Source organism: Symphodus melops (genome assembly GCF_947650265.1).
Source record: "Symphodus melops genome assembly, chromosome: 3".
Lineage (NCBI taxonomy): Eukaryota > Metazoa > Chordata > Actinopteri > Labriformes > Labridae > Symphodus > Symphodus melops.
In genome coordinates, this window is record NC_136693.1 from 3,494,610 (window position 1) to 3,506,495 (window position 11,886).

Below are 11,886 nucleotides of genomic sequence, written 5' to 3' on the forward strand. Positions count from 1 at the left end.
ATTTGCAACATTGCTAGCATGGCAAGTGTGTGTACACACATCCTGAAAATGTTTAAGACGTTTAAGATGAGCTGCATGAACACAAACTGACAAATATTTAGCCCCAGTTTTAAGCAGACGTTTTTTTTTTTTTTTTTTCTGGCAGCCCCCTTGTGGACATCCTGTGTCAAACAGTGAGCCAATGTGTGAACGTAGCAGGTAACATGTCACATGCATAGCACGGGGTACAACTTAAGCTATCTAAATCCTTTCATAAATGTATACATTTCCACTCAGGAGCTTTGAAACAAAAGAACAATGAAGAGAGAAATCTACAGTTTGGGTCACAGTCCAGAAAAGGCTGCTGGACTGTGACGCTTCAATGCCAGAAATAGATCGTTAACAGTAAATCCTCTGTATTGATCCTGATTCCAGGAGACCTGCATGCTCCGCACCAATTATATAGATTTTTGGTCTGGTTGTGCCGAACAGGATCATGTTCCTCCCATCCTAGTGAAGACACTTGTGTCCTCCCTTGCTACTCTGTGCCGCCTTTAATTTGACAACAGGGGGGCAATACAGAGACACGTCTGTCCCTTTAAAAGATATCACCCTCATGTACGATGAATAATTCAGATGGAATAATTCCTCAGAGGTTCCTGTGAGGTGGGACCAGTGTCTCGGCTGCTCCAGCTGTAGGACAGCCAGGAAGCTCATACATTAAAGATGAAAGGTTTGATAGCCTCCATCGGATTCAGCAGCTGGGATTTCTTTTCGCCTCAGACTTCAGAATCGTAGCCTGGCTTAGCCGCTCGCAGCCTGTGAACTGCCCACAGCCTCGGAGGACCTGCTGGCGAGGGGCTCTCTCTGTAATATCTGTGACATATGCAACCAAGCTCTGCTCTGCAGTCTGATGGGGAGGGTATAAATAGCAACAACATAGATTCAGGAGAGACTGAGAATCCTCTCAGTTTCCAGCCAATTCCGTCCAGACCTGCAGGAATGGTGCCGCTGGCAAATAAAAAATAGAAGTGTTTTGTTTGTTTTTTTGAAGTAACGTTTTATTGCTGCTGCTGTTTTTTGTTTTTTTCAGGAATTTATAAAATGTGCTATCCTCCTTTTCTTCCTTTTTAAAACTCTTTTCACAGCAGTATCTGCATTAGAGAAGCTAAAAACAGCTCGCTAATTTGCAATTTTCCCTTTCCTATTTGATCACACGCAGCTTGGAGTGATCTCCAGCGTCAGAGAAAACAGTCAGATCTGTTCGAGTGGAGCCAAACCTTCCGCCTGCCCAATCGCCTGACACAAACATGATAACATTTCACTGGAGCACATCAAAGATTGGCATATTTTGACTTTCTAAACTGGGGGTTAACATGCGCTGTGCTGATATGCCTTGAAGAAAGGGGACCTGCAGGGAATCGTGGATTTACCTGGCCCTCGTGTGAACCTTTTACCCTCCCTGGTTACCCTGAGGGTATTTCTGTAAGGCTCAAAGACGAACGGCCAAATATAAATGTTCTTTGGGTTCAAGGCACTTGGTTATTATTAACTGTCAAGAAACGCTTAATTGTGGAGAAGCCAATATAATTAGCATTGAATTGAATCATGAACTCTTTGGCTAGTGCTGAGTCAATGGATATGCTCCCTGTTGCTGCTAAAATGTGCTACTGAGTGTTCATATTGATTCAAACACAGAAGCTCCTGGTAGACAAGAAATCTGTCAGCAGAAGCTCTTATTGAGGTTAAACACTGCTGAATCTATTATGAGAAAACGGGGTGGTGAGATAGAACTTTGACGCATGGTAGTGTGGAGGATAAAGGGAAATCATTGAGCTGCATTTAATGTGTTTATCGTTTGGTTACCAGGCTTGATACTGCAGCTAAAACAGCACATCAATTATTTCAATGCATTTCAAAAGAGCAGCAATGCAATGTTCCTCTTTTTTTGACTCCATAAACACCAGCACCAAGTGATGCATGCTATCACCACATTGCAGACCCTATTGAAACACGTGCAGAGAGTCATGGTGCTTTCATATTAGTCATTTTAATTTTTATCTGCAGCTGGCAAGGCCATGATTTCTGAAGAAAAAGAGATTTCCTTCGTTTTTGACATTTTAGCTGCAACATTGGCATTAAGGGCATAATGTGCAACATTACATAAAAACAGAATAAATCAAGCATGTCCTTTTTAAATATGACTGAGTGAGAAGCATGAGTCCCATCAGCTGTACCGTTGCCTGAGCCGTGTTTAAATGGACGGGACGGCCTTCAGTGTAAAGCTGATTGAGTCGAGGACGAGAGAAAAGAAGAAGAACACAGCATCCTTACGTGGATGTCACGGAAGTTTTTTTTTTTTTTTTAGATCACGGTCATTCTGTGACAATGTACGTGCAATATGAATCTATACGATAACCACAGTGAGCTAACATTAGCATGCTAACACAACAATACAGGCCACAGGCGAACATGAATAGGAACATTTTGTCCTCCGTTTGGGCCTAATGGCGCTTCATGATGGTGCGTTCTAATCCATAACTCTTTCGTGCTGAGGCGGGTGGAGATGGATTGGAGGTGTGTGGAGGCTTCAGAATAGCGGAGGTCTTGCGAAACAGTTAGTTTTGTTTGAATGCTACTTGAGGGCGACGTCTACTGGATCAAAAATTGGAATTGGGCTCATCGGTGTGTTTGGTATTTTGCTGTCAGTTTTTCTGTTGGAGTTATGATGTAATTGACTTGCATGTCCACAAACCTTCAAGCTCTAACAGACTTAAAATACTTAGTTTACGAAGTGTGAATAGAATTACAGCTGTGAGTCTGAAGGGGAGCTGTCCACTCAGCTGTGGTGCTGATTTCTGTTTTGTTACATGCAGCTTATTTCCTTGTGTTTCAGTGACTCTGCATCATGTAAACTAGACATTGCTAATGTGATAAGACTAAAGCTTCATCAGTAATATAATTGTTTTGGACTAAGATGAAAATATGTCATAATAAATGATGATTAAGTTAATGTTGCTGTTAAGCATCTACAACACATTAGGGACAAATGATCACTTCAAACTGCAGCGTTAGCTCCCAGAGGATGATCTTTTTCCCTTCTCTTCTGCCTTATTTCCCTTTACAGATGAAGCTTTGCTGTTTCCTCACTTCAGTTTCTTCTTACTGTTATAAAAAAAAACCTCTTCATCATATCAGCCTGCTCTTCTAGTTAGAGCTAGTGATTTGGCCAAAGTACAGTATGCAAAGACACAAGAGTTCTGATTATGCCAAAACAACCCGGATTTGGGAAAACATGTACAGTATGCATTAGACCAGTCTTGTTTACCGTTTCCCACAATGCAAAGCAGCAAGTCAGAGATCGAAACAGCAATGGCTATCATAACACTAGAAATGATCACAATCAGCCAAACACACAGAAAGATACCGCCAATTATATTTTTTGAATCTCAAAATCATGAAAATCAAAATAAATCACTTGTCAGTTTCTTTCAGACTAAGTGGATGCTACACTGAAGCGGCGTTTGACAGTTTGGCTGTTGTTTACTTCCACAGTAAAAAAAAAAAAAAAACGGGAACCAGCTTAGCTGCAGTCTGACAGGCTGCAAAATAACCACAGACAGGCAGTCATACAACATACTACTGTTAAAACACTGTGTGCAGAATGCATTATGCATTACATTCTGCACACTGCTTTCGTTAGCAGTATGTAGTCAACACAGCCTCTGTGTAATTCAGCCTGTTTGTTCCAAATCATGAACACAACCACTCGCTTAACACAGTGAGCTCACAGGGAAAAAAGGGTGAGGAATATGGGAAACCATCAATGACCTGTTGCTTTAGAGTTCATAATCAGTTACGAGTGAATTACTTTTTAAGTACTAGATCAAAAAATGTGCGTGCAAATAGACGTTTCATGCACATGCAGCATGTGCTGAGGGATCAGATCAGAGCTGGATCCTTCCTGATGGTCGGGGGGTTGACAGAGATGAAAACATACACCATTACAGATAATTAGGAGCTCTTCTATTCAGAGTATTCAGGGACAGTAATGATTGTAATCAGCAGTAAACGCCATGCCCAGCTTCAACTGAGACTGAAAACGCCCTCAGGGAATCATTCTCACATCCACAGTTAGAGAGCGTCATTATTAAAACTCTGAACACTTCTGAAGTCTAGACTGATGTATCGTCACGGGGAACTTTTATGACACAAGCATCTTCTGGGTGTCTCTTTGGTCAAAAGGGTAGGGTCATAAAGACACATTTTATTGGTGAAATTTAAACTGCCTCATCTCATGCTGAGATTCCCTGTCTCACCGTTAGCAGACTGCAATCTGTGACAGAAGTGAACAAAGGTGGGTTGCATCTACTTCAAGGTTTAATCTTTAAACAAAGAGAGAGTGATAGCAATCACAGTAACGGAAATCAATCATCAGCCCCTGAGGTTGTGGGTCCCTTTTCGAAGCTTTGTCTGCATTTCCGTGCTCCTGCTCATGTTATTGGGCTTCTTTGTAGCGCTAGTGAGCATAAAAAAAAACATAACTAAATTTAAAGAGCAATGTCTCCCTACTTTTGTTATTTTGTACCTGTGATTCAAATTGAAACTCAGAGTGGTCACAATGCCCTCCAAAATCCTGACCAAGAGGAAGACAGAGTGTTTATTTATCACTTTTTTTAAAGTACTGTCTGAACTGTTTGACTCTTAACTGAGAAACCTTTCAGTTTTTCTATCAGCAATTTCGAAAAAGATTGAGAGATTTCAGTCAACAATTTAGCTGTTCATGTAACTCCTTCAGCTTTCACAAAACACATCTTTTCCCCCCCTTTATTACAGGTTGTTGTTCCTACTTAGAGCCCAACAGAAGTGGCAGCTGGACACATTGTGAACCGATCACAAAAAAAATTCTTTCTCGAAGATTGTCTGTGATCACCTCTGCTCTACGTGTTCAAGTGGAAAATATGAAATAATTTAGATGTTTAGTTCTTTAAATTGAAACTGTGTCGACTAAATTCTGCAGGGGAAAATAGCAACAAGCAGGTCTGTATTTCAATTCTACCATTCTACAATTTATTTATCCAAAGTGACGTACATCTGAGTGTAAGTACAACAAAAGCAAGAACCAAAGAGCAACATTGGTGTGCCAGTCCATTGCGTTAATAATTGATTATGGACTTTCCTGCATTGATGCAGAATCTTTCTACAAAGCACTGCGATGCATCTTAGAATCCATTATCCTCACCACTACCTAAATCATCCAAAACCTTCGTCATCATCATCATCATCATGAAGTGATAGGTGTTCATGAGAGAGCTGGGTCTTTGAAGGTTCAAAGGGACTCGTTCCACCACTGGGGGGGGGGAGGGAGGGGGGCAGCTGGATCACATGTGGTATTATCTGGCAGAAACCTTGAGCAGGACCAGACTCATGTTCAACAGCCATCTGTCGAAACTGTACTGGCAGGTTAATGGCTGGAGATAAACGCCAGAAGTTTACACCAGGGTCGTTTCCCATATAAAACAACTGAATGTGTTTGAAGCGTATTGGATATTGCTTTGAGTGCTTCGATATTTTCCACGTACAGTATTTCCCTCAGGAACGTCCACTGCATGCTTTTAAAATCCCCTTTTGTTATCCAAGACTTTGGGGACTTTTTTGTTTGTTTACTGCAATGCATTCTGGTCCACTTATTACTGCTTTTGGTGTATTCATTTTCAGGACTTCCTCTGTCACAATGGATTTCTCCCTGCATGGTTGTTAAACATCTTGTGCAAACTGTCAGAAGTTTAAAAAAAAAAGACAAAAAAAACCCCCACTTCTCACTCTGCTTCAAAGGGTCTGAATGCAACAGACGTGAAGTTGATGTTTTTGACATTTCAAACATTTCCTGGACACATCCTGAGTCCCACTTTTTAAAACAAGAACTCTCTACTCCACTGTGCATCGGTTATAACTCTTTCTGGGATAGTGGTGAGGAGCTTTGGAGAGGAGCTTTGCTTTAAATGAGGATGTTAAAAAAAAAAATGTTTGAATTCAATCCACTGGAAAGTCAATTAAACGTTAATTACGCACCATTCAAGAAGTGAAAACAGACTGCAGGGTTGACTTTTGTTCGCAATAATTAGCCTAAAAGGCCGATAGGAGGCCTGTTTATAGATTTCAGGGATATCAGGATCAAGGTTACATTTGTTGTTACCGTTTAACTGTTTAACATTAATGATTGTGAGAAAGAGAGTCAATGAAGGGCCGAGGAATCTATTCACTGACCTGACAGCTTCACACATGGCACTCATGCATGCCAGGCAAAATGTCGAGTCTGTTTCTCGTACAATATTCTATTAATTAGTAAAGGTAGCATCACCAAAATGCCATCAGAGTTATCAATCTCTTTCACTATGATGGCAGTATAATGCAGTACAATGAATGTAGTTCATTGAGCCATGCTATCAGTCCTGGGAGGCTATGATTACATTTTTTTTTTTTTTGGGGGGGGGGGGATAAAAGCTGCTTTTTATCAGATATCTTTACAAAGAGTTGAAGGAAGAGGAGAGGCATTAGGGAAAGGTCATGTTACCAAAGTGTATCCTTTGTACAGGGGTCACTTTAGGACATCTTACTTTCAGATAGTCAGGCAAAGCCTCCTTGGGGTAAGTGTTGGCAGCTCAAAAGATTTTTTAGTCCCTCTTTTTCATCTATGCAACCGCAGAGTTGCTCAGAAACAGACGCATGAAAAAGATTCCCAAATATGATGCACAAAAAGACAAAATGGAAAACAAGGACAGGCAGACTGTGTTCAAACAGATTGGCTGATAATTACACAGCATCCAAAATGAGGTCAAGCAGAGCACCTCTAAAACTGTGAGATGAATATCAAATCTGGCAGCAGGCAGATGTGGCACCAATTAATGAGAAATCACAGTTTAGAAGGAAACAGTGTTTTCTGTCATTCCCCCCCCCCAAAGAAATCCAGTACGACTCTCCCGCGCGGGAGTCAAAACGTCTTTTCTTTTATGATGAATACTGCACACTTTATGATCAGAGCTGAGCTGCAAAACACAGTCATGCACAAAAACAGCAACATGAGGGGGGTTTGCCTGAACAATTCAGACTGAACATAGTTTTCAAAAAGCCAGATTGTGGTCCAGAGTCAGGCCTCAAAAATCAGGAACCAAATGAACCTCATGAGCGTACGTCACACATGATAAGGCTGCAAAATATTGTGAAAGTGACACTGCAAGTGTTTCTAGATCCTCAACTCATTTTACCATTCTTGAGCAACTGGCAGGAAGGACCGATTTTTGGAATATCTACGATAGATGATTAAGGATATTTAAATGTATGCTTCATTAAGCACGCTCAACCGGCGACAGCAACTTAAAAATGACATCTTTAGATTCTGCACTATCTGTCACACGCACAACATAACATCATATGTGCACAACGGGTTTATCCACGCAATCTGCAAACAGCCACGTTATGCAGCCACAATGTTAACCAGCACCTGCATCGGTCGCCGCTCACGATGATGATAATACAGCTAATAAAAATGTTACCGAGCTCCTGCATTTTGCATCCAGCGGACATCATCTATGACAGCAGCGTGGCGTTCATGCGCACAGGTAGGTGAGACTCACATTCTGCATGCACAGCTATCAGTTAACAACATGCTCCTTAGAAGGGGTGCACTACAGATATCACTACAGATGGACTTTCCTCATGCATTACATTTCCCTGAATGTGGTGAGAAATGTTTTTAAATCCATTTCTTGCAATCTAAATATTGCTCATGTTCCTATCATACTTTTGATGCTGAAAAGATACATCCTGCAGCTCCAACTCAATGAGAATGTCTTTTATGCATTTCAATTATCTGTAGACCTTTTTAGTAATTAAATGAGGAAAGTCATGAGGGATGAGGGAGCAAGCATTTATTTTTAGTTTGAAAGGATATTTCATCCTGCACCACAGAGACACACTAACACATCATCCAACATGTTCCCACAGGACGTTACCAAAAATACAAACTGATTATTGCTATTAGAAGAGTTTTTAATCCAAATCAACATTTGGACACAAGGGGGGGGGTCTGAGTAATGAGGTGGACAATCTGGGTTTCAATGTGGAAGGAAAACTAGGTCACCCCATTCCTGGACTAACAAACGCCATTCATTACATCACAGAAATCCTCACAATGTAAAGAATCATGTAGATAAATCTACGAATAATTAAAAGCATATATCCCAGTAAGAAGCTAAGTTGTGTTCCTATTTGTTCCGTGACGGAGGATTATTAGCATTTCTCTTTTATTTCAAGGTTGGATGACACCCAGATAAGGACCTTTGAGTCGAGGCTCCACTTGTCTGCCTCTTCTAAACGGTCTTTCATCCAGTGCACTGGTGCATTCTACTGCTGAAAATGTAAGAAAAGAGAAGCTGAAATCTGTTTTCTAATGCGAACCATCTGTTGTTTGTGCATCAATGTCTGAGCAGGAAACTGGGAAGACTGGTCCCAGTGTCCAGCCAAACGCACTGCCAGAGCTCTCCTTGTCTCTCGGTGCCACTGACACTAATTGGATCAGCACATTATCGCTTGTTTCCCTGCAATTTCCCCAGCATTACAATATGTTCCTTCACTATTTATGCAATCAAACAGATGAAATATGATACGAGGCTCAGGGCACAGGATGATTGCGTACGCCATACATAAATCATCCTGAATAATCACTGACCCAATCAGCCACAGAGGCTCCTGCACAGCTTGTACCAGACGACTAATCATAGACTGTTTGTTACTGTCACTTATCAGATTCAGAACACAGACATCTACACTTTTTTAAGGGAACCTGCGAGTTGCTTCAACTTTGACAGCAGTTTCTCTGGAGAGCCATCAAGGGTGCAGAGCTATCGCTATGACAGCCTCGGCGGCGGGGCGACCCATTAAATGGGTCACAACACAAACATCTGCTCCAACACTCACAGGTCCGGTTCTCCCCGCTGGGCCAGCCTCACCTTTCCTACACTATCTAGCTGCTGCACCTCAACCCTGGGAGCCTGGAAACCTCAGGGAGAGCTGCTTGGATTGGAGTAGCAGTATGTGCAGTTGTGTGTGTGTGTGTGTGTGTGTGTGTGTGTGTGTGTGTGTGTGTGTGTGTGTGTGTGTGTGTGTGTGTGTATATATATAAAAAGTGTAGTATTAAAAAAAAGGAAGATTGTGAATCCCTCATGGCCTCCAGTCTCAAATCTTGGACAGCTTCACCTCAGCAGAGTTGCCTGAGCTGCCCTGCATTCATTCATACAGAGCCAGCGGCACACAGAGCCAAGCACTCTAGAAAATAAGACCACATGCACACACACACACACACACACACAAATTAAGAAAAGAAAAAAACTCCACTCTGCCGATATGAGTCTAAACACCCAGTGCTGCTTATTTGTGATTCAGGCTGCTGGTGTTTGTGCCAGTATCCTCGAATTTGAATATTTCCTTGCCAGTAAAAGAAAACAGCTCAGTGTTTCTCCTCAGCTTTGCATTTTCATCCAGGCTGGGAAAGACTTAAGCCATCCTGGGACAAATACTAAGACCATTTTAGAAGAATTTAATATTTCTCTGATGGAAGTTTTCTTTGAATATCGAGAAAATAAAAACAACATTTAACCCAAATCAACTTTAAACCTTCATACTTTACTGATTGAAGGAGCAACCAATCATAAATTATCTCTGCAGAAGACAAAACATATTTTAAGATTCTGACATGGGATGAATGTTTTCTGTGTTTTTCTAAACTAGTAATCCAATCATTTGCCTTTTACAGCTTCACAGATAAAGAGTTTGCAATGTAAGCTTTGGATTTTGTTCAGTCTGTGTGAGAGAAGAACACATCTGAAGTCATCACTTTGAGCTTCGGGGTGTGTAATGAACATTTTTCTTACATCTGAGACATTTATGGACGAAGAAATGAAGCCGTGAATGAGCAAAAACAAAATCTGCTAATTAACTGACAACAGAAATAGTTGTCGGTTTCACGACTTAAAAGAGTCTTAAAAGAGTCATACAGCTTTCCTCGGTCAAGGGATAATTAGTATTCATAAAGCAAAGTCTCTTTCTGTCTCGTACTTCTCTTTCTTCTGTTCTCTAACAATTCAGCCCCTGCTTTAATCTCTGTCCTTTTTCAGGACACAAAGTGGAGTTATCATCTGACACTCATCACACAACTGAAAACACTCTCAACAGGCTTATGACAATATGACATAAGGGCTTATCGCTCTGACTTGTTCTTCCTTGAGGGTGTGAACATCCCAGCCACATGTTGGGTGTCCTTCATATTACTCACACTCTGACACACCTGAGGACATTAACCACAGATCGTAGGATTACACAACCCTGGATGTCCTTGGAAACACTGGAAGTGTTGCAGAATTCCTTCACACAAACAGAGAGCACTCTTGTGTGTGCAGGAGCATATGCTGCCTGCATGGGACAAATTAATGTGGAGTAATTATAGAGAAGAGGCTCCCCGGGGTGCCACCGTCTCAGCATCCCGGCTAATACTGTGAAGCCAAAAGGTGTGGCGCTGCGTGGCTCTGCTCACACCAACTAATGAAACAAAGGAGTGCGCGTGTGAATGCGCGTGAGAGGAGTCATCATGACATAGTAGACAAAAGGCATCAGTGAACTTGAGCAGCCCGGGTAATGTGGAGTGACATTGTTTAAGGCTGATGAGTGTGTGCCTTACCTCGGAACAGGAAGGCTTTGCTGCTGTTGTGAAGCCCCGCCACTTGGGTAATTCCATAGGTGGCATTTGCCAGGTCAAGTTCGTTGATGATATCAATCTGGTAGTCTTGATCTGATCCGAAAGCCAAAGCTGCGCAAGAGAAATGCAGGTTAGATGATGTGGCACTGAGAGGATTAACCCTGACGGGGTTTAACTAAAACCCTAATTCATTAAAAAAAAAAAAGGCTTCCCACGTGTGTTTTATTTTTGTTTGATTTAGGGGTTTTTTGGGAGGGGGTGCTGAAAATAGATGGTTGAGCAAAAAAGTCAGGCAGTTTTAAGATCGCTAACGATGCGCACTCAAATTCACCGTTACTGCCCGCAGCCCACACCTGTGTTCTCCACGGGGGCGCGCGTTAGGGTAAAAGGTAACGTGTCCTTAACCTTGCGTTCATTCTTTCTTATTGTTTTAAACTGCAGGTGGTTTAGGGGGGTAATAGACGGTGTAGCCGAGTCGGTACCAGAACAATATAACATGCTTGAGTTCCGCGCAAGAAGCAATATGAGCGTAAAAACCGTTAAGAAGCGCGTCAGTCGTAACTACATTTCTCATCCTGACCAAACAGTGGCACAAAGCTTGTACTCACCTGGTTTGGAAAAAAAGAAAAAGGAAAACAAAGCCACGTAAATATCCATTTGTGTTGAAGTTGCGCTGTATACAGTCCTCAGTCGTGCGCTCCGCTTCGTGTCCACACTCTGGGTCTGTCTAGCACTGTGCGCTGCTCTCACCTCGGCTGAATGTGGAGGAGCGGAGGAACGGTCCACAACACAGGAGCAGGGGTTCCCTCGCACACAAACTAACGTCTAGTTTAACGTCTGTGCTGTTTGAATGAGCCTGATTAGTCACCGGATGACATTTCAGTGAAAGGCGAGTGTGTTTATGCAGGAAATCAATCAACTGCCATGCAGACATGCCATATGAGAATATTCTTAATCATCAAGCTGCAAAACTCCCCCCATGCAGACATCAGAAACAACCAATTTCTGAGGTGAGAAAAAGGCTTTCAAACGAAAGCCTGTGAGTGGAGGATATGGGAATTCTGTGTAATGGATAGATAGGCTGCTCACTCTTTTCAAAGAAATTCCCGTCTCTCGGGACAAATTAACAACACTGCAGATCACAAAGAGGAACACAT

General features: G+C 42.0%; 1 protein-coding gene across 1 annotated transcript in view; it reads right to left on the bottom strand.

The window, feature by feature from the left end:
• The window catches only part of LOC306821143 (protein kinase C-binding protein NELL1-like), a 225,987-nt gene extending 214,495 nt beyond the window's left edge, over nt 1-11,492 (bottom strand). The window contains exons 1-2 of the mRNA XM_079339382.1: nt 11,338-11,492; nt 10,712-10,840 (exon numbers count right to left, since the gene is read on the bottom strand). Of these exons, the coding sequence (XP_079195508.1) occupies nt 10,712-10,840; nt 11,338-11,386 (178 nt within the window). The 5' untranslated portion in view covers nt 11,387-11,492. The remainder of the gene's footprint in view (nt 1-10,711; nt 10,841-11,337) is intronic.
• Nucleotides 11,493-11,886: the final 394 nt, after the last annotated feature.